The sequence below is a fragment of the Micropterus salmoides genome, unplaced genomic scaffold (genome assembly GCF_014851395.1).
Source record: "Micropterus salmoides isolate LMB-PRFRI ecotype aquatic unplaced genomic scaffold, ASM1485139v1 Ms_hic_scaffold_11, whole genome shotgun sequence".
NCBI classification, from domain to species: domain Eukaryota; kingdom Metazoa; phylum Chordata; class Actinopteri; order Centrarchiformes; family Centrarchidae; genus Micropterus; species Micropterus salmoides.
In genome coordinates, this window is record NW_024040152.1 from 8,419,871 (window position 1) to 8,444,178 (window position 24,308).

At 39.0% G+C, this 24,308-nt stretch overlaps 2 protein-coding genes across 2 annotated transcripts; both read right to left on the reverse strand.

Moving 5' to 3' along the window:
• Positions 1–412: 412 nt before the first annotated feature.
• LOC119897127 (B-lymphocyte antigen CD20-like) lies at positions 413–11,530 on the reverse strand. The gene is made up of 7 exons (XM_038710705.1): positions 11,415–11,530; positions 9,904–10,095; positions 9,328–9,447; positions 7,751–7,807; positions 7,260–7,460; positions 2,132–2,254; positions 413–1,386 (listed from the first exon to the last, which is right to left on the reverse strand). Exons 2-7 carry the CDS (start codon positions 10,075–10,077, stop codon positions 1,321–1,323), a joined length of 741 nt encoding a protein of 246 aa, XP_038566633.1. The 5' UTR covers positions 10,078–10,095; positions 11,415–11,530; the 3' UTR covers positions 413–1,320.
• Positions 11,531–13,099: 1,569 nt separating this feature from the next.
• LOC119897128 (transmembrane protein 176B-like) lies at positions 13,100–23,921 on the reverse strand. The gene is made up of 7 exons (XM_038710706.1): positions 23,772–23,921; positions 22,123–22,314; positions 21,557–21,676; positions 20,348–20,404; positions 19,857–20,057; positions 16,638–16,760; positions 13,100–13,855 (listed from the first exon to the last, which is right to left on the reverse strand). Exons 2-7 carry the CDS (start codon positions 22,294–22,296, stop codon positions 13,790–13,792), a joined length of 741 nt encoding a protein of 246 aa, XP_038566634.1. The 5' UTR covers positions 22,297–22,314; positions 23,772–23,921; the 3' UTR covers positions 13,100–13,789.
• Between the last annotated feature and the right edge of the window lie 387 nt (positions 23,922–24,308).

Sequence of the window (24,308 nt, forward strand, 5' to 3'; positions counted from 1 at the left end):
GTTAAACTTTGCACCAATCTGCGTGCCGATCCGTGTGGAGATGATCCGTAGTCCTACTGATCCTTTGCACCACTATTCATGGTTTTTGAAGGGGGGAAGTTTTTCTATACTCAGCTGCTCAGCAAATACTTGTTTTGTTTTTACATAGTTGCCTGAACAGCATAATTGTTTTAGTTAACTACCATAATAAGTATTTTAAAGTACATTCTTATATACATTTCTGCCCTAAAACCATTTGTGTAATACATAACCTCTTATTTTTAAATTATAAAGTTGTTTAAAAATGTTTTAGAAAAAGGATGTCTATCTTGAAACATGAAGAATAAGCAAATAGCGCCATACATCAAAGTTGACTTCAGAAAAATAAACTTGAAAGATGTTGATTTGCAATGAAAACAGGTTAAAATGTTCCTACTAAACATGTTTTTCACCTTTTATTAGAAACCAAAACTTTCAGGCCTCAAGTCCAGGCTGAAATAACATCTTTTGAAGATTATTTTCACAGAACAGTTCTTCACATTTTAGAAGCTGCTAATAGGTTTTGTATGAATTGTTTTGGCAAAATGAAGTAACCAGTAACTAGCTGTCAAATAAATGTAGTGGAGTAAACAAAGTATAATATTACCCTCTGAAATGGAGTGAAGTACAAATACCTTACAAACAAAATACTTCATACTGTACATAATTAAAGTATAATAAATGTACATTACTTTCCACCACTGGGTAAGACTTTGGTCATTACACCAACTCAAGGTTACCAGCACATACATACAGTATATCAGTTCTATTAATTAACAGGATGTCCACATCAACTGGATTAACACTAGCTTTAATCATTTTATTTAACTTTCATTTAGGCTGGAAACTGTACATAGAAACATTTAAATGATATTTTCAAATTATATTGTCTTCAATCATACTTAAGCATCTCTTTAGTTATTTTTCCCTTTTGTACACAAAGAGCACAAACAGTTTTTTTATGGCTTAATATCATAAAATAGCAAACAATCAGTCATTTAATGTCAGACACATGTATAAGCCTCCCATTTACCTAAACATAGACTCACATATTTCTCTATTTAGAAATCATAATCAACAGGAACTGTCTGCTTACAAATAATAGACAGCAAATGCAAATTATTCCACAAAAAACAACAAAAACAATATAAGTGGAACCCTTGTAAAAAAAGACCAGAAGTTAGACCCTACCAGCAGAATGTGTGTAAATCATTGACGTTACAGTACATATAGTCAATGGTATAAATGCACGGGATTATAGTTCCTGGTATCTAATATCACAAAGCAGAGAGAGAGTTTCATTCAGGCTGTAGGGTTAATGGTGACTTCCTCCAGCAGTGGTTTGTAGAGTTCTGGGTCATTGATGCTCTAAAAGAGAAAAATATCAGAAAAGCATATTTAAAAAGTGCAGATATACTCAAACCAGCAGGGACCATTACTTTTTGTAACCCTTTCTTTCTTTCCCTAACATTAACCATCACAACTATATACCTTAACCCTTACCATAACCAATTCTAACCTGAACCCAAAGAAAAGCACCCCTGGGAAATTTTGTAGCTATTATACTGTATCTTATTAGTAATGTCACATTACACAACAAGCATTTGAGTGGCTCAGTGTTATATGGATGAGTTGTTTCCTTGTTATTTCCTTTTTAAAGTTTTGCTGTAGCCAATGGAATTACTCAAGCCTGAAGAAGTTAGTGTAGCCAGATACATTTAACTCAAAAATCCAGCCAACTTTGAAATAAGAACGTTCTGAAAGATGCCTACTCAGCATCTGTGCTCTAACATAAAAGTTTGAACTGAAGAAACTTTTAATCCTACATCTCCATGAGACCAGTGCCAACAACGTCTTTGCCGGGACTTCTGCTGTCGCACTGAAATGAGACTGCCATACTGGCATCAACTGCTCTCAAGGAGTCACCTGGGAGAGAGAGATAAACAACAGAGCCCTCCTGCGGCACGGTGGTCTCAACCCTGATTTGATTGCCCCAGTGTTATGTTAGCTTCATACATTTTGTTTAAATAACCAATTTACATTTCTTCACCTCATCAGGTTTATTTCATTTAACTTAATTTAGTTTGACAGTAAGATATTATTCACACTCTACCTTGTTTTCTGTCTTCTCACTGCTCCTCAGAGCCTTGATCCCCAAGACAGCCGAGCTGATGACGAGGCAGAGCTCCAGGGCTGACAGGACAATCAGCACAGCATTGATGCTTCTTATAAGCATCTGGTGGGACACAACAAATAGCGTTAATTTTAAAATCTTTGGGCACCTTAGTTACCACACACCTTATCTTTACTCCACCATACAACACTTCACAATCCATGACATGCATCCAACACAAAACAATACATTTACAGAGGCAGGCAGAGGGGTTGAAGGAGTGGGGGAGATTCTCATTGGCCTCGTGTCCTACCCCTGGAGCCCCGGGCGTCGGGGGTGCTGTGGGGTTGGTGACGGCCTTGCCTGATCTGGGGTGGGCTGGGGGGGGTCGGGGCTCCCCTGGCGTGGGGGCCCACCCTTGACCTAGGGTTCTGGGGACTCGGGCTTGTGGCCTTTGCTCATTTCTGGGCGGGTGGTGTGTCTATGGGCCTGGGGGCCCGTTGTCTCCTCTCCTCGCCTGGGCCCTCTTCGGCAGAGGTGAGGCTCCCGCTGCTTCCCCCTGCCAGCTCTCTCACATTGGGGGTATTCGGGAGTCTCTGGGGCGCATGGCCGGCTTTGTCGGGGTAGGTTTTGGTGCTCCTCCTTGGGGGTGCTTGACCGGGGGGGCTGGGCCCCTGTCCGGGGATGAGATCGGCCTCGGGGGCTGCTGTCACTGCCTGCACTATAGGGAGGGATGCCTCTGGCTGGGCTGGGGGACCGTTGGCCTGGTTCTCCCGCATTATCTCTCCCTGGCGGCAGGGAGCTTCCCGGCACGGCTTTCTGCTGTTCTTCCTTGGGGCGGTGTACAGCTTCCCCCGGGACATGCGGTCTGGGGTCCTTTGCGCTTTGGGGGGGTCGCAGGGTGCCCTGGCTTCTGGGGGTGGGGGTCTCTGCGCAGGTTGATCCGATTGCGGTTTGGTGGGCTGCGGTGGGATTGTGGGGCGATTGTCGCTGCATCTTGATGAAGTTTTCGGGATGTGCAGTGTGGGTGCGGGGCGGGGGGGGCACTGGTCTATGTTGTGTGCGCGCTGCGGTCGGTCCGGGCGCTGCTCTTCCGCGGGTTACGCTTTTTGTGTTCCATCGGCATTACGTTGTCAACTGGCATTTGGGTCGGGGTCTTGTGCGTGAGTGAGTCTTTGTTTTTTTTTTATTTGATTTATTCTTTTTCTTTCACCCACCCCTATTGGCTACTGGGGTTCTTGTCTGCCTGTTACAGTCGTGGCGTCCCACTCTCACTAACAACTACATTCTTTAACTGGCTTATGCGCCCACACATGTACACACACACACATTCACACACACAGACACAAACAAATTTGGTAGAATTATTCCTGATGCTTTTCTCAGTTATTTAAATTAATTATTATTCCAGCTCTCGTGGCTGTGTTGTGTTGCTTATTTAGTGTGTGTGACTGTTTCTTGTTTTCATTTTTCTCTTAGTTGTCTTAATATGTCAGCTGTTTATTGCTGCTGTTCGGCTGGTTGTATTTTACTATTATTATTATTTTTATTGTTTGTGTTTGTTGTTGTTTTTCTCCTCCCCAAGCCCCCCTCTCTGTTCTATTGCAGGTTTCGTTGCTTTCTGCAATTGGTGTTTCCCACAGCTTTTCCCTGTTGTCCCCACCTTCCATCCCCCTTCTCTTACAGGTGTTGTCCTTTCTCTGTGCTGTCTGTTTGTGCCCCCCCATCCCCGTGTCTGCCCCCCTGTCCGTCCCGGTGACAATTCAATACTTAATTAAATAAATAATAAAACAGACAAAGGAGTATTTTAATACTCTCTTGTTAAACTAAAATCTGTCTGGCACAATACGGTATCCAGGTCATTATACTCTATACCAGGCTGCTGGGCAGGACAGGTTTAAAAAATAAAAAAAAAAATCTAATAAAATCATTGGACACATTTGTTTATTTCATTTAGATTTCTTCAAATTGGTAGAATTTGTTATGTGATCCATTTCCTTCAAATGTGTTTGAATTTTATATAAAGCTGCATCTAATTATTATGGAAGCACATTGCATTCACCAAAGAAAGAACAATTGAGACATTGTCTTGTAATTATGACTTCCGTATATCATAATTCAAGGATTCAATTGTTCATTTAATAGTCATTTCACAAAACATTACGTTTGTAGGCCCTTCATGCTACACACACAAAGAACAAAACATAACAAAAACTGTTCTGTTTTGATGAAGTGAGGGGGATGAACAGGGGGAAAGAGCCTGGTGGTAATGGCAGCAGATTCAAATTCTGTATCTCTTGCCAGATGGAAGCAGGGTGAATAGACTGTGGCTGCAGGGTAGGCCTACTGTCTTTTAGTTTCCTTTGGTTCTGTGCAGGCACCTCACTCACTGATGTTAGGTAGATGGGCAGCATTTACGTTCTGGCCAGTTTTAATCACCGGCTGCAGAGTCCTCCTGCCCTGGGGTCTCATCTATAAACGGTGCGTACGTATAAAACAGTGCTGGAAACGTGCGTATGCCACTTACCAAGCCAAGGTTGTGGTCTATAAAAAAAACAAACTTGATGGGAAAATGTGCGTCCTGTAAGTAAACGCTGAACAATGCGTACGCACATAAAGAGGAGAAATGGCGACTCACATGGCAGAGGAAACAACAGGATGAACTGTTTGAAATGAATAGGCCTACTATTGTGTAAAATATATTGAAATATTACCTCTGAGTAGTTTAGGCTTAAAGCCTTTCTAAATAATCAGACACTCGTTTGATTGATTTTCCCTGAAGTGCGCAATAAAAAAAACTTAATTTATAAGATGATTTGCAGCGCACAAAAAGAGCCATGACTGAGGATAATAAACACAAATGGAGATATCTGTTTCTGCAAAAGAACACCTCAAATATGCTGGACAGTTTAATCAGGAATCATATTAATTCATAGGCCTACATGCATGTATTGAAATTTATTCTCATAAATAACGTGAACAGGACAAATTACATTTACATTGATGCCGTTTTCAATGTCAGTCGCGCAAATACATGAGCATAGTTTCATATATTGTTATCACATGTTTGTTTCCTTATCGAGTGTGCGCAGCGTGTGGATGTGATGCGCTGCTTGCAAAAAAATAACACTATTTTATTGTCATTTACAACAAGTCACAGGATATTTCTTTTAACTCATCGTCAGCCTCGTTAAGTGAGTGGAGTGTTTGTGTTGCCTAAATACATGGTGAAAAAACACAGGTGGAATGCTTTTGGTTTACTCTCTTTATAAACGGGGGAATCCAAATTAGTACCTGGGTCATCCGGTCTTGCATGTGTGTGTGTCCCTCCAGCCAGTGACGTCACTACTCAAGAGGGATGCCCCTTCCTGCAGATCAGTTATAAAGGGGTGGAGCTCTGGTGCCCCCTTTCCTCTGTACAAGCATTGTATGAAAGTACGTTTTTTACCCACCAAACAACCTGCTTCAGCTTCACCGAAAGGAATGTCAGAGTTAAATTTCGTTTTGTAGCTTTTCCGTCAGAATTTGCCTCCTTTTCTTCATGCAGTCAGTACGTATTAATATTAATGAGGGGCGTTTCACTGACCATTTATAGGCAACTATGGGCGTTTGAAGGGTCAGACATGGCGCTCCTTCACATGCGCCTCATTTCAAGTTGATTGTGATTTAAAAAGGGAAATTGCTTACAAGTGTGCGAATGCATGGTTTTTATAAGTCTAAATATTTTTTGGCGTACGCGAGTTTTCGCTTTTGGACGCACGTACACTTTTAGTCAGGTTTCTACGCACAGTTTTATAAATGAGACACCTAGACTGTGCACAAACCATACCAATTTGTGATGTTTCCAGTCAGTATGATTTCTACTGCCTCCTTCTTTCTGAAATCAACTATGTGCTTCTTGGTTTTGCTGACATTGAGCAGTAGGCCGTTCTTTGTGCACCACTTTGCAATACTGATGATTTCCTCCCGTTATGAAGTCTTGTTGTTTGTTATCTGGCCGATGATGGTAATATCATAAAAACTTGGTAATAACCAAAAACTTTACAACACAGTTGTCTTAATGTCGGGAATTGCAGTTGTTGGTGTACAGTACTGAACAGTGTTGTACATGAACACAGTAGAAGAGTTCACAGAACGAGCTCATGTTTTTGGTGAACAGTGAACTGAACGTATCTGTTTGCAACTAATGAACGGGAACGTGCAGTGTGTTTTTCCGGCACCCGGTATGTCAACTAAGTGCTGCACCAAATTCTTTGACCCCTCAGATTCTGTGTGTAATCCCACCACCTTTTTCCTAAACCTAACCAAGTAGGTAACCAACAAAACTGCAACTATTTCACAATGTTAACTACGTGTTACAAAAGCCTTTCTAGCAGAAAAGCAGATCTTTTTTTTGTAAATAAAGAATAAGACCACTAGCCAGCAGCCGCAAAGTTCCTCCACCCAATTCAAATTCACAGTATTTTGTAAAGCAAAGGAAAAGAAATTAATGTGAGCTAGTTTATTTTTTGGGACTGTAAAAAATTCTAAATAATGAACTATTAACATGAATTATCTGTGTGAACTGAACACGGCCGAGCACACAGCCCTGGGGCCTCCGGTGTTCAGCACTGAGTGGAGGAGGTGTGGCAACCAGTGGCAACCCATCCGAACTGTCTGGGCTCTGTTAGTGAGGAAGTCCAATATCCAGTTGCAGAGTGTGCTACTCAAGCCCAGAGTGCTAAGTTAGCCAATCAGTTTCATGGGGGAGATTGTGCTGAATGCTGAGCTAAAATCAACAAACAGCATTCTGATGACAGTGTAATTTGTGTGTGAACATTGAGTAGAGGTTAGTGGGGGTAGCATCCTCTGTGGATCTGTTCGTTCTCAATGCAAACTGGTGATGGTTCAGGCTGACTGGGATGTTGTTTTGGTGTGTTGTACAATCAGTTCTCAAACTTACATGATGGCATGTGTTACATCATTGTAAAATCTTTTTTAAAAGTTCTTCATAATGAACTTATTAGTTTGCAGATGTAAATTACTGATGGTAACATTTAAGACAACATTTGTGAAACAATTAAAGCCCTCTATTTAGCATTCATCATTTATACAGTACACAACATCAGGTGATAGTTTCCAGACTTACCAGAACCATTGCTTTGCTTGCCAAGCAGCTCTCCATCAGGGCCTTCTCCTTAGAAGATGGACTTGGGGTAGTGTAGCCATAATAATAGTCTTGATTACACAACCACCACAAATAGATGTTTGCCACATTGATGCTGTAGAGTACGATGGCTGTAATGGCAAAAGCAACTCCTGCTAGATTCAGAACCACACTGACGGTGACCTAAAATTTAATAATAATAAGATTTGTCAGTTTACGTACAACCAAGCAGAAAAACCACACCAGGCAGTAAACAGCATACAGTACACTAACAGAATTTAAAAGGCCACAGACTGTATCATCCATTTACACTGATAGGTCTGTATCCCTGCAGTGGAAACAGCTGGGTGGCTGGTATTTACATTAGGAAGCCCCTGCAACTCTCCATGTGACGTTACAAGTACAAATGCCTAAATGCCTTTTGAAATACGACAAGTCATTTAAAGATAATATGAGGATGTCGAACTACTCACCAGACATGGGCTGGGATACTTCTCAGACAAAATGCTCAGGGTGCCAAATAACATAAACTAGAGAAAAGACAAAAAAAATTAAACTTCCACACTAAAATTCACATGTCATTTCTAGAATCATTGACTGAGTGAACAGCATTTTGAGCACAGAGAGGGAAACTAAGAAACACTCATCATGCGCTCACACTAGCAGACAAGAGACAAAGACACCTGTTCTTATTACTGTCATCTGAGGACTAAGAGATTAAAATGTCCAATAAAAAAAAATTGCGTTAAGACAGAAATCTGCAATGTAGCAGGGGAGGCACATTTGCAATTAGTAGCATTAATGATGGCTGAACTGTATTTGATGATAGTTCACTGTAATGGCTTTCTTTAACATCTGAATGAAGCTGAGCATGAAACATCATTAATGTCATTAGATCCACCGGTGCTTTTTCCTGCTATGACAGGTAAACATGTCTGATCTGTTCATCCTGAAGGGGACATGAATATCTGAAAAATTCCATGGTTATACATCCAACTTCGTCCATGTTGAGATATTTCACTCACAACCCAAAATGTCAACTTGCTGGTGGCGCTAAATGAAAAGTCAGTTCATTAAGATGCATCATCTGGAAACCATGAATGAAGATATTCATGAATAAGTGAAAACTTTGACCTGCTGATGGCTCATAAAAAACAGCAGCAGGTACGCTAGCTAGTGCCGTGCAGAGCAGAGGGCTCTGGTGCCATGAATATCCTTTCAATTCACAGGAGGGGATGTCGCTGTCGCCACCTGCTGGTGTAGCTAGTAAATTGCTCTCAAACTTACACATCTCTGTTTACAGATCTCAGCGGGACGGAGTGGACAAAATTCCACAAATGTGTAAAAAGGAAGTTACAAATGTCACATGACCTGCAAATTGACAGGAAGTACTCTGCTAATGTGTAAAAACAGTTTTGTGTGTAGAAATAGATCCAAATATGCATAAATCACACTTTGTATGTGATGATGTTTGTACAGATTTAATTTTGTGAATTAAATTTGCAAATCGTGTGATATTTGTGTATATATTTTTTTTTACAGATCTCCGCAGTACACATTGGACATAATTACACAAATGTGTAAAAAGGAAGTTACAAATGTAACATGACCCACGAATTCACACAAAGTAATAGTACATAAGTACACATCACCCTGTATTTTTGTGGATATGATTTTACACATCACAAATGTAAAATACACATTTGCAGATAGTGAAATATTTGCACATCATTGTACACATTTGTAGATTGTCTTCTGTGGGTTACAAATATTAAAGTCCATTTAATCTTCCATAATATTCCAGCCAGATACTTAGATAGCAATAAAAAAATAAGATATTGATTAAATATGCATCTGGCACAATGAAATAATAGGTGTAATCTGACCTGGTAGGTTTGGTGCATCTTCTTTTTCACAAGCTCCTTGACCCAACTACAGAGGCCTTGGTTCAAAACTACTAAGTTTATAAATTATTGCTATAGCCTAATATGAATTAAATATCTTGGTTATGACACAAAAGAACAAACAAAAGCTACATTAGCTTGCTTACCAATACTCCGAGCCAAACAGGAAACCAGGTTACATCCATTTGATACCAAGAGCCAGCGCGACTGCTAAGGAGGATCACTCCAAGGCCAATGTTGAGCAACCCGACCATAATCTGCAGAGCCTGTGGAGGAAAAACAGGATAACAACAGACAGCTGTACAGCATAACTGCAGTTAAGCAAATGGAATGCCCTTATATGTAGCGCCTTTTTAGTCTTCCGACCACTCAAAAGCACTTTACACAATCACACATTCATACACTGACTGGCCTGCTCTACCTCCTGAGCCGCCTCAGGTGACATTGTGAAACTTAAATGGAGAGCAACCCAGTCGGTTGTTTAAAGCTCTTACTTAAAACTTTTTTAAACAACTCTTTTAGAGAGTGACATGGACACACAACAAAAATGTGATAATATTTTAAGATAATAACATGCAGCTTTGAGCATAGAGCAGTATATTTAGTCAACAGATCAACAATTCGTTTTCAGTTGATTTACTCCAACAATTTGCATATTTGCTCAAAGTTTAAATCAGTATTGAGTGAGGACATTAACTCGAAACACACAAGGTTGTAACTCACCCCAGTACTAACTGAGACGTCTGGACCTTCTTCAGGTGCTGAGACACAGAGCAGCACACAGGGCTGCAACAAAGGCTCTTGAGGATTTGGCAAAGGGGAGGCCATGGACTTTTGGGGTCAGAGGTCATAGTGAATACAGTGACCCCATCACTCTTGGTCATGGTCAGTGACATCCTGCCTGCTCCTGTGGACTGAAAGGGAGAAAGAGAGTTTGTAAACTTTGAATCTTCGAAATTAAGGTTATTTTTTCTGTTTCTGTAACCTTAAACTAAACAGTTGCTGATTATTATCGTTAAAGTACTGAATCCTCATCATTGCCTGAAATGTGATCAAACTGCCAGTTGTGCACAGTGACTGTCAGTTTTATGTAGGTTATATTTAGTACAAAACAGTTCTACATGGCCGGAGTATCTAGATGGTGGCTTTTTATATATATATATATATATATATATATATACATACATACATACATACATACATACATACACACACACACACAGTGATTCTGTTATTCTATTTTTTATATATATAAAAATAGAATAACAGAATCACTTCTCCTACACCTCAAAATTGATCATAAAGTTGATTCAGCACCTCTCTAAAACAGTTTCACCAGGACCAGTTACCTCATGAAGGTAAGATTTATTTATAGACTGTTGTATTAGACTTGTATTTGTTTTACCTGTAGGTGTAGGCCTACCTAATAAAGTGCTTAATGTTACTGAGTGTACAGTGCATGTCAAACTTTGTCTACAGACAACTGAACCTTCAACATTTCTCCCGGTGTTCATTAAAAACATGCCAGTTTTAATGAAAACGAGTGACAAATAGACTATACGTTAGTCTAAATAAGTAAATGTTGTATATTTTCTAATGTTTTCACGTTTTGGTATTTTTAAAGGTTTTCCTGAATACCTCTTTTGCAGAGATGACTTTCAATGATTGTTTACCATAACCAGCTAAGTTATAGTTGATGCAGAACAGGTTTGACTAGGCTATTATTTTAATTAAATACAGGCTTTTGTTGATGGTTGATGGTTTAGCAGTTACAACAAGCGCTTCCATGGGTGCTGCTGCTATTGTGACGTTGGACAGCTGCTTCTTCTTGTAGACCGAGTTTAGAAGTAGGAACCCCCGAAATTTGAGTGGCGTTTTTCTCTTTATAGGTCGGAAATATTCGAGTTACGAGTTGTCTGAACGCGATACAACATCTCAACTACCACGGATATGCGCCATTAAATGCAGCCTGCTGCATATTCCCCTTTAGTGCTGTGTATTTCGTCATTTTTTACAAAGCTTGTGGCGATAAAACCCGTCTGACAAACATGTTGTTCTCTCCTGATAAGTTCACTTGTCCTCTGGTGAGTTCGACTTTGAAATATTCATCCATCGACAGACTTTATGGGTAAATTCAGTAGCCTAACGGACCATGTGCATAATCTAGGGTTAGCAAACATTTATTTGTGTTTACCTACTATTACAAACCGTATGAAACAGAACAACGCCTTACCTGGTTGTGTTTATGGGAGAAGAAAAAGCCACCCGACAGACCGATGTGTCTCTTTGTTGCGCAGTTGACGGGAAAAGGGAACTGGTGCCAGGTAGCCTCCTCCTAGTTCGCTGAAAAGTAACCCTTTGCGGATCCTTTAGCTACATGTGCATTTTGATTTGTAATACTCAAAGTGGTGAAATAGCTCCATTTTATTTCTTTATTACTTTATGGCATAAAATGAAACTGAGACGAAAGGTTGTTGTCATATTAATTAGGCCTAACATACACATTTTTTTTTTACAACGATCCATTAATTTTTTTATTTATGAACTCTGATCATTACATGCAACAATACACTGAACAAAATTATAAACGCATCACATTTGTTTTTGCCCCATTGATCATGAGCTGAACTCAAAGATCTAAGGCTTTCTCTATGTACACAAAAGGCCTATTTCTCTCAAATACTGTCCACAAATCTGTCAAAATCTGTGTTAGTGAGCACTTCTCCTTTCCCGAGATAATCCATCCACATCACAGCACAGCATCCACCTCACAGTGTGGCATATCAAGATGCTGAGCAGACAGCATGGGTATTGCACAGGTGTGCCTTAGTCTGGCCACAATAAAAGGCCACTGGAAAACAGTATTGTGGGGTTCTGTGGGGTCCGGAAACCAGTCAGTATCTGGTGTGCAACACATCTCCTTCGCATAGCCTAGAGTTGATCAGATTGTGGCCTGCGATGTTGGTCCACTTTCTTAAATGGCTGTGTGAGGTTGCAACACAGAAAATGTAATTGATGTCTGAAATGTTTTTTTTGTTTAATATTTGGCTACATACTTTTTTTTAAGGATTCATTACATTTGAACTCTGATCTTAGCCTACTGTATGTACTCGCAACAGTTGTAAAAAAACAGCTCTGATGGACAACCTCTGTAAAAGCAACACTGTTACTGTAATGCCTCATGCCTTAACTTGTCGGCCAACTGAAATTCCAGGACAATATATCTGCAATAACAAAATGTCAGTGTTCAGCAGAGCAAATTTATCAGAAACCATAACGGAATTGTTTTTAATTATTTTACAATTGTTTAGAAGCATGTTTAAGTCATGGTATTTTTTTTGTAAATGTCTATTTTCACTTTTAAGATGTAATTTTGTGTAATCCTACAGCCGTCACATCACAAATCAATACCTATGATCAATACAGTAGCATGGCAAGCTGTCAGGGAGTACACACCAGAGAGGCCATTGAAAGAGTAGGCCTATATTGAGGCGAAAGATGAAAGAAACTAAGTCCTGGTTTCAACGCCCTCGGTATGATCGAGGTGCATAAATTGTATTAATTGCTTTGCTGCGGGTGCTGTGTGTATGGAGTTGTTCATGCTGTATGAAGGGTGGAAATGTTTGCTCTGGTTGCTTGCATGCTAATTTAACTTAATTGTAAATATGGTTTGTACTGTGTATGATTATGTGTGTGCGGGGAAGGTTTATGTGGGAAGTAGTTATTTATTGAAGAGTTTATTTAGTTTGGCTTTGTCATTCACTGTGTTTTGTTTAATCAGTGTGTGTGTGTGTGATAATAAAGAAATATAGCCTATTTGTATGTTATTGCAACTGGCTGTCGATAAAGGAAAAACATCAGCAGTAGTCTAAACACAGGAGAAAATTGCTGACGCACACACAAGGATACTCCACTACATTTCGCACACACCATTTATCCCATTTATTTTCCATCTCACAGCGATGCACAACGGTTCCACTTAACTGTGGTTTTCATACATCCATGCAAAGAAAACGCAACAGCACCAGACAACACAAATGCACCACTGTAGATAAAAAATGTGGTCAACAGAAAATTTTACTCAAGAGCTCACCCTACCCCCAAAAATCACTCCAGCCAAGTGAGGTGAACAAGTGAGTGCACTTAGCCTACTTCTAACCGCGTCCTACACACCCACTACCCAAGTGCCAATGCAGGGTGCCAATACAAATGAAGAAAATGAATATGCAAAAAAGCTTACAATAGTAATCTTTCCTATTTGTAGACAGAGCTAAACTTTAATATATCTTCAGATACCTTAATATTGTAATATAGCAAACAGTCAATCAATGTCACAGACATGCAAATAAACCTCACTTTTACCTACAAACATAAGGCACATTGCTAGATAGAAAATCACTAACAACCCAGAATGAAGTAGACAGCAGCATATACAATATAAACGTGCTAATACTTTTAAGCAATCCTTGTAGGAAAAGACCAGAAGTTAGACCCTACCAGCAGAATGTGTGTAAATCATTGACATTACAGTACATATAGTCAATGGTATAAATGCACAGGATTATAGTTCCTGGTATCTAATATCACAAAGCAGAGAGAGAGTTTCATTCAGGCTGTAGGGTTAATGGTGACTTCCTCCAGCAGTGGTTTGTAGAGTTCTGGGTCATTGATGCTCTAAGAGAAAAACAATATTAGAAAAGCATATTAAAAAAGTGCAGATATACTCAAACCAGCAGGGATCATTTTAGTCTATTTTTGTAACCCTTTCTTTCTTTCACACTAATCTTAACCATCACAACTATCTATCTTAACCCTTACCATAACCAATTCTAACCTGAGCCCTAAAATCAAGTCTTGACCCTCAAAAATTTTGTAGATATTATACTGTATCTTATTATTAATGTCACAATTTTACCTTTTTCTTAAACAAACCTTTGGGTTGCTCAGTGTTAAACTGGCGATTTGTTTCCTTTTGACTTTTTGTACCACTAAGCCTCACTATTTTCATTGCATGTTATTTCCTGTTTTGCTGTATGGAATTACTCAAGCCTAAAGAAGTTAGTGTAGCCAGTAGGGCTGTCCCTGACTAAGGACTTACATAGTCGAATCAGAACCGTCAAGTCCTGCTTATAGTCGACTGATAGTCGAATCACGTGTTTTTTTGTGCACGGCAGTCCTTACGTGCATGTCGTGCTGCCGACAACTGAAAGCACATCGCGGTTTCTCGTGGCTCTATTTCAAGTAGCCGGCTGTTTAAAAACGATAAAATATTCTTTATGTGGTTCATCAACGGTGATAAATTATCCGAAAGTCCCGCGAGGTGCGAACAACTTGGCACAACACCAGTGAAGCTCGGTCTCTTCAGCAAGTGTTCCTCCACTGCCACTGCACACATAAACGCTACGCCTACACATGCGCACTGATGATCCAGGGTTAGGGTTACTGAGCACTCCCATATCGGCAAAATGGCATGACCTTGTTTCACTGCGATGCTTCGACTGTGAGATTGACAGTAGAATCAGGCTCCGCCCATCGAAGCATCAAATCTTCGACTATTTGGGGTCAGCCCTAGTAGCCAGATACATTTAACCCAGCCTACTTTGAAAGTTAGAACGTTCTGAAAGATGCCTACTCAGCATCTGTGCTCTAACATAAAAGTTTGAACTGAAGAAACTTTTAATCCTACATCTCCATGAGACCAGTGCCAACGACGTCTTGTCAAAACATAAGGCAAAACCACAGCTCTTGCTTTGATGAAGAGTTGGTTTTGTATGAAATTAATAAAATTCCATTTAGATGATTCGAATACCTCAGTGTTATGTTAACTTCATACATTTTAAGTTTAAATAACAAATTTACATTTCTTCACCTCATCAGGTTAATTTCATCACTTAATTTCTGCCATTCATCTGTTGCGTTTGTTTTCTTTATCATAATGTTACACCTCATTTATCCTTCATTTATTAGGCATATAGCTATTAATAAATGTCCTCATTTAATCAGTAAGAAGTTTGTGTTTTATTTTAAGGAGAAACAAAGGTCAATCTATCGAAAATAATTTCTCATAACAGACTGATCATTTTAACGACAGTTATTCATAAATTCAGATTATTTGTTTTCCCTGTTTCCAGGGTGGTGTCTCATTGAATAAGTGTAACTTTTTAATATCAATAATGATAATAATAATAATAATCATCTTTATTTGTAGAGCACAAAAACAAGTTACAAAGTGCTTTAACAAGTGTAAAGACAATAAAACACAAAAACTTAGTGCTGGGCAACAATTAAACTTTTTAATCGCTTAATCGCATTGTTACGCATAAAATTGAATAATGAATTCTAAAGTAGTGTATTGCGTAATTTTAAATATTTTTAATTATTATTAAATAAATGTACTGCTGTGTACACAAAAGTGTAATAACGTGGTTTGCAAACACTTTAAACAAATAGGGTGCTTTTTACCATAAGTATTCCCTTTACACAGTAGCAATAATATATTTCTTGTAAATCTCAACTTAAAAATTAATGTAATCAAATCAAATATTAAACCAAAGCTATTTGCCACTGCCAGGGCATTACCTTTTATCTAGCTTGTTAAAACAAGTTACCATCAGAGTCCAGTTTTCTTGGGGGGGGGGGGGGGGGTTCTATACAGGTATCAGCACCAGGTATCTTTTATCAGGGAGCAGCAGAAACTGTTCAGTATTGTTGGGACGATGTCTACAAATCTACATTGAAACATCGGGATGGATGATGGCATGGTGGGTGGGGGGTGATGTAGCGGGATCGGTGCGTGTGTTCACTCGCACAGACTTGCGGTGGATATTTTACAAGCACAGACCAGGTAACGTAAAGCAACATTGAACACAGGGTGCAGATGTTTGTTTCGGCTGTTTGAGTTGTTTGATAGTCTGCGTCATTAACAAGCAAGCGGCTCACCTGCTGCCGTGATAACGGATCGCGGGTGGAAAAGTATGGAAAAAAGAGGACTGCATAGTCTGCCGAGGCCTCTCTCCACCGCTTATTTGGGTGGGTGATTTGCAGGCTGACGCCCCTCCTGTGACCCATGGTTTGACTGTATATGTATTCAGAGCCAGTGAGCAAGGGACTTTCATACTAATAACAATAAAATAAAATTTGCATTAACGTGCGATAAAATAATTGTCGGCGTTAATTAATTAATAATGTGCCCAGCCCGAATAAAAACAAATGTATGATAAATGCAAGAAAACACTTCACAACAAGAGAATAAAATACAGATTTAAAGTAATATATATATATATATATATATATATATATATATATATATATATATATATATATATATATATATATATATATATATATATATATATATATATATAGAGAGAGAGAGAGAGAGAGAGAGAGAGAGAATAAATCAAAGTAGTTGATCCACCACACTGGGTTTGACAGTAAGATATTATTCACACTCTACCTTGTTTTCTGTCTTCTCACTGCTCCTCAGAGCCTTGATCCCCAAAACAGTCGAGCTGATGACGAGGCAGAGCTCCAGGGCTGACAGGACAATCAGCACAGCATTGATGCTTCTTATAAGCATCTGGTGGGACACAACAAAGAGCGTTAACTTTAGAATCTTTGGACACATTTGTTTATTTCATTTAGATTTCTTCAAATTGGTAGAATTTGTTATGTGATCCAGTTCCTTCAAATGTGACTTTGTGTATCTCTGATAGACATTTATATAAAGCTGCATCTAGTATTACCAAATAAACAATTTGTTGAATGTAACAATTGAGACATTATCGAATTATGACTTCCGTATATCATAATTCAAGTGTTCATTTAATAGTCATTTTACAAGACAAGGTTGTTTAACAACGTTCATATTTGTAGGCCCTTTATGCTACACACACAAAGAACACAGAACAAAACATAACAAAAAACTGTTCTGTTTTGATGAAGTGAGGGTGATGAACTGGGGAAAGAGCCTGGTGGTAATGGCAGCAGATTCAAATTCTGTATCTCTTGCCAGATGGAAGCAGGGTGAGCATACTGTGGCTGCAGGGTAGGCCTACTGTCTTTTAGTTTCCTTTGGTTCTGTGCAGGCACCTCACTCACTGATGTTAGGTAGATGGGCAGCATTTACGTTCTGGCCAGTTTTAATCACCGGCTGCAGAGTCGGTCCCGTCCTGGACTGCACAAACCATACCAATTTGTGATGTTTCCAGTCAGTATGATTTCTATTGACTGGATTGTGTATGTCTGTGCCTCCTTTTTTCTGAAATCAACTATGTGCTCCTTGGTTTTGCTGACATTGAGCAGTAGGCCGTTCTTTCTGCACCACTTTGCAATATTGATGATTTCCTCCTGTTATGAAGTCTCATTGTTTGTTATCTGGGCGATGATGGTAATGTCATCCAAAAACTTCACAACACAGTTCTCTCAATGTCGGGAATTGCAGTTAGTGTACAGCATGTTCACTTTATTTATTTATATATATATATATATATATATATATATATATATATATATATATATATATATATATATATATATATATATATATATATATATATATATATATATATATATATATATATATATATATATATATATATATATATATATTATATATATATATATTATATATATATATATATATATATATTATATATATATATATATATATATATATATATATATATATATATATATGCTTCCTGTAGGCAATATTATCAGGAATAACTCCAGATGAAACTCATCAGTTAGCTAAACTTCAAATGTGCCATGTACTTTAAGTCTCACATTAAGCAAATTTCAAGGAACGCCTTTTTTCACCTACGTAATATTACAAAAAATCAGGAACATCCTGTCTAATAATGATTCAGAAAAACTAGTCCATTTATTTGTTACTTCTAGGCTGGATTACTGCAATTCCTTATTATCAGGTTGCTCGAAAAAGTGCATTAAGACTCTTCAGCTGATCCAGAATGCTGCAGCACGTGTTCTGATAGGAACCAGGAAAAGAGATCACATTTTTCCTGTCTTAGCTTCTCTGCATTGGCTTCCAGTAAAATCCAGAATAGAATTTAAAATCATTCTTCTTACCTACAAAGCTCTTAATGATCAGGCACCATCTTATCTTAAGAGCTCATAGTACCTTACTACCCCACCAGAGCACTGTGCTCCCAGAATGCAGGGTTACTTGTGGTTCCTAGAGTCTCCAAAAGTAGACTAGGAGCCAGAGCGTTCAGCTATCAAGCTCCTCTCCTGTGGAACCAGGTTCCAGTTTGGGTTCAGGAGGCAGACACCATCTCCACATTTAAGAGTAGGCTTAAGACTTTCCTCTTTGATAAAGCTTATAGTTAGGGCTGGCTCAGGTGAGTCCTGAACCATCCCTTAGTTATGCTGCTATAGGCCTAGACTGCCGGGGGATTTCCCATGATGCACTGAGCTCCTCTCTCCTCTACTTTCTCTCCCTCTGTATGCAACCTCATCCCATTATTGCATGTTACTAACACAACTTCTCCCCTTTCTGGTAGTCTTGTGCTTTCTTGTCCCTCTCCTCTCTCCTCCTATCACTTCCTGCAGGTGTTTCTGGCTCTGGAGCTGTGGAGTCTGGATCTGTGGCTGCGGGTCACCTGCTGCCCCCGTGTTCCTGCTCGACACCCTCTGCTGCAACGACTATTGTTACTAGTCCTATTATTATTTTTGTTATTATAATAATTAACATTACGACTGTTACCATTAACACTACTATAAATATCTGTACCATTTTTTCATTTAGTCTATAGCAACATCACCTTTACTGTCTGTACCTCTGTGTGTATCTTGTGTAGGCTGCCTCCCTCCCCTCTCTCTCTCCTTCCATCCCCCTCCCTCTTTCTCTCTGTTCCTCTCTTTTCCCCAACCGGTCAAGGCAGATGGCCGCCCACCCCGAGCCATGGTTCTGCTCGAGGTTTCTGCCTCTTAAAAGGAAGTTTTTCCTTGCCTCTGTCACCTAGTGCTGCTCTTGGTGGGAATAGTTGGGTTTCTGTAAATATCAACACAGAGTACGGTCTAGACCTGCTCTTTTATGAAAAGCACTCAGAGATAACTGTTGTTGTGATTTGGCGCTATATAAATAAAATTGAATTGAACAGAACGTATCTGTTTGCAACTAATGAACAGAAACGTGCATACGCGTAGGAACCATTAAACATGAGGGGGACATGTCGCCCAACTTCACATCAAGAAACAATTAAACAGTTGAAACTGGGACAAAAATTATGAAGGCCTATAGAAAACATGCCACCAATGCAAAGGTGGTGCTGAAAAGTTAAGGGAGAAAAGGGAGTTTGCTGGAGGCAGGTGCAGCAAAGTGCATCAATATTACGTTTATTTTGTGCAGTTCTTTTTGCACCTGAAGACAGCAGTGGGGACGCCTGCTGCAGGGTGGGTAATGACTAACATAATTTTGCAAAATATATAAATAAAATAAAAAAAGTAATTGACATATGTTGATACAAGTATACGTTATGGTACTGAATGATAATGCAAGTTAGTCGTTATGATGTTCTGGACCTTTGCTTAGGGACATTTTCTCTAACTGGACCTCTTTGAATTTTAATGGAATGCCCATGATTTATGCAGTACACAACATCAGTCGTCCAACCTTTATTTTTACTGCTGAGGTGATAGTTTCCAGACTTACCAGAACCATTGCTTTGCTTGCCAAGCAGCTCTCCATCAGGGCCTTCTCCTTAGAAGATGGACTTGGGGTAGTGTAGCCATAATAATAGTCTTGATTACACAACCACCACAAATAGATGCTTGCCACATTGATGCTGTAGAGTACGATGGCTGTAATGGCAAAAGCAACTCCTGATAGATTCAGAACCACACTGACGGTGACCTAAAATTTAATAATAATAAGATTTGTCAGTTTACGTACAACCAAGCAGAAAAACCACACCAGGCAGTAAACAGCATACAGTACACTAACAGAATTTAAAAGACCACAGACTGTATCATCCATTTACACTGATAGGTCTGTATCCCTGCAGTGGAAACAGCTGGGTGGCTGGTATTTACATTAGGAAGCCCCTGCAACTCTCCATGTGACGTTACAAGTACAAATGCCTAAATGCCTTTTGAAATACGACAAGTCATTTAAAGATAATATGAGGATGTCGAACTACTCACCAGACATGGGCTGGGATACTTCTCAGACAAAATGCTCAGGGTGCCAAATAACATAAACTAGAGAAAAGACAAAAAAAATTAAACTTCCACACTAAAATTCACATGTAATTTCTAGAATCATTGACTGAGTGAACAGCATTTTGAGCACAGAGAGGGAAACTAAGAAACACTCATCATGCGCTCACACTAGCGGACAAGAGACAAAGACACCTGTTCTTATTACTGTCATCTGAGGACTAAGAGATTAAAATGTCCAATAACAAAAAAAAAATTGCGTTAAGACAGAAATCTGCAATGTAGCAGGGGAGGCACATTTGCAATTAGTAGCATTAATGATGGCTGAACTGTATTTTTATTTGTGACCTTGGTACAGTACATGATAGTTCACTGTAATGGCTTTCTTTAACATCTGAATGAAGCTGAGCATGAAACATCATTAATGTCATTAGATCCACCGGTGCTTTTTCCTGCTATGACAGGTAAACATGTCTGATCTGTTCATCCTGAAGGGGACATGAATATCTGAAAAATTCCATGGTTATACATCCAACCTCGTCCATGTTGAGATATTTCACTCACAACCCAAAATGTCAATTTGCTGGTGGCGCTAAATGAAAAGTCAGTTCATTAAGATGCATCATCTGGAAACCATGAAAGAAGATATTCACGAATTAGTGAAAACTTGCTGATGGAGCTGGATGAAAATCTCTACCAGCTCATAAAAAAAACAGCAGCAGGTAGTTAAGATGCTGAATTAAACTTTAATTCAGTCCTTGTTGGCATAGATAGTAGAGGACGTCTTTGTTTACAATGCTGTTGGTACATGTGGTAACAACTGCACTGTACTTGCTGCGTAGAGCCATCAACTCAATTCAAGTTGGCAAAAGTGCCATGGGAAAAAAAGAGTGGAAACCACTCCCTGCTGTAGCTCACCAAATATGTGTGGGATTTTTAGGAATTCCCTGATCAAGTTTTATAGCCCTGATCGAAGCCCTTTAATACTGGTTACCTGCCAATATCCAATATTACAGTCCGATACTTATGTTAAAATAGCAATAAAATATAAGATATTGATTAAAAATGTATCTGGCACATTTAAATAATAGGTGTAACCTAATAGGTTTGGTGCTTAAATTATTGCTATAATATGAATTAAATATCTTGGTTATGACACAAAAGAACAAACAAAAACTACATTAGCTTGCTTACCAATACTCCGAACCAAACAGGAAACAGGTTTTCATTCATAAACCACCAAGGGCCACCAAGACTGCTAACGACGATCACCCCAAAGCCAATGTTGAGCAACCCGACCATAATCTGCAGAGCCTGTGGAGGAAAAACAGGATAACAACAGACAGCTGTACAGCATAACTGCAGTTAAGCAAATGGAATGCCCTTATATGTAGCGCCTTTTTAGTCTTCCGACCACTCAAAAGCACTTTACACATTTCAAAATCACACATTCATACACTGACTGGCCTGCTCTACCTCCAGAGCCGCCTCAGGTGACATTGTGAACACTTCAGTTGTTTAAAGCTCTTACTTAAAACTTTTTTAAACAACTCTTTTAGAGAGTGACATGGACACACAACAAAAATGTGATAATATTTTAAGATAATAACATGCAACTTTGAGCATAGAGCAGTATATTTAGTCAACAGATCAACAATTAGTTTTCAGTTGATTTACTCCAACAATTTGCATATTTGCTCAAAGTTTAAATCAGTATTGAGTGAGGACATTAACTCGAAACACACAAGGTTGTAACTCACCCCCAGTACTAACTGAGACGTCTGGACCTTCTTCAGGTGCTGAGACACAGAGCAGCACACAGGGCTGCAACAAAGGCTCTTGAGGATTTGGCAAAGGGGAGGCCATGGACTTTTGGGGTCAGAGGTCATAGTGAATACAGTGACCCCATCACTCTTGGTCATGGTCAGTGACATCCTGCCTGCTCCTGTGGACTGAAAGGGAGAAAGAGAGTTTGTAAACTTTGAATCTGCGAAATTAAGGTTATTTTTTCTGTTTCTGTAACCTTAAACTAAACAGTTGCTGATTATTATCGTTAAAGTACTGAATCCTCATCATTGCCTGAAATGTGATCAAACTGCCAGTTGTGCACAGTGACTGTCAGTTTTATGTAGGCTAGATTTAGTACAAAACAGTTCTACATGGCCGGAGTATCTAGATGGTGGCTTTATATATATATACAGTGATTCTGTTATTCTATTTTTTATATATAAAAAATAGAATAACAGAATCACTTCTCCTACACCTCAAAATTGATCATGAAGTTGATTCAGCACCTCTCTAAAACAGTTTGACCAGGACCAGTTACCTCATGAAGGTAAGATTTATTTATAGACTGTTGTATTAGACTTGTATTTGTTTTACCTGTAGGTGTAGGCCTACCTAATAAAGTGCCTAATGTTACTGAGTGTACATGAAGTGCAGGACACAAATCATGATGATGGAGTCAAGCCTGCTCACAGTTATTAATGTTACTGTAAGTAAAAAGGTGTCATGGCGTCAGTTCAGATGAAAGGACTTTTCGATGTATTATCCTGACTGGAATCAGATACAGTATGCTGCCTTTCAGACACAAGGAGGTCGACATTTCCTCAAAGCGTTTCAGGCACATGATGCCAAACGTGAAAACATGGATAACCGTGACAAACTTTGTCTACAGACAATTGAACCTTCAACATTTCTCCCGGTGTTCATTAAAAACATGCCAGTTTTAATGAAAAATAGACTATACGTTAGTCTAAATAAGTAAATGTTGTATATTTTCTAATGTTTTCACGTTTATTTTCAAGGTTTTCCTGAATACCTCTTTTGCAGAGATGACTTTCAGTGATTGTTTACCATAACCAGCTAAGTTATAGTTGATGCAGAACAGGTTTGACTAGGCTATTATTTTAATTAAATACAGGCTTTTGTTGATGGTTGATGGTTTAGCAGTTACAACAAGCGCTTCCATGGGTGCTGCTGCTATTGTGACGTTCTACAGCTGCTTCTTCTTGTAGACCGAGTTTAGGAGTAGGAACCCCCGAAATTTGAGTGGCGTTTTTCTCTTTATAGGTCGGAAATATTCGAGTTACGAGTTGTCTGAAACGCGATACAACATCTCAATTCCCACGGATATGCGCCATTAAATGCAGCCTGCTGCATCTTCCCCTTTAGTGCTGTGTATTTTTTACAAAGCTTGTGGCGATAAAACCCGTCTGACAAACATGTTGTTCTCTCCTGATAAGTTCACTTGTCCTCTGGTGAGTTCGACTTTGAAATATTCATCCATCGACAGACTTTATGGGTAAATTCAGTAGCCTAACGGACCATGTGCATAATCTAGGGTTAGCAAACATTTATTTGTGTTTACCTACTTTTACAAACCGTATGAAACAGAACAACGCCTTACCTGGTTGTGTTTATGGGAGAAGAAAAAGCCACCCGACAGACCGATGTGTCTCTTTGTTGCGCAGTTGACGGGAAAAGGGAACTGGTTTCAATCTGTTCCCAGAAGTAGCCTCCTCCTATTTAGAAGCGGAAAAATAACCCTTTGCGGGTCCTTCAGCCAATCTAGGGTTCATGTGCATAATTCTGCTTTGATTTTTATTAGTCCAATTGGTGAAATAGCTCGATTTTATTTAAATGGAACGTTATTGCTTTATTTTTTACGGTAAATGTTTGATGAATGATTGTTTTAATATTAAATTACATTTTTACATTATTTATAACGATCCATTACATTTGTTTATTTAAGAACCGTGATCATATGTACAGACCTGCAACAGTTGAAAAGAAACATAACAATGATCTCTGAAGGACAAACTCTGTAACAGCAACACAGTAATACCTCAAATATGTCTTGTGATTTTCTTTTTTTCCCTTTTACTACAGTTTCATGTAACTTGTCGGCTAACATAAATGCCAGTATTATATAGCCAATCTAATA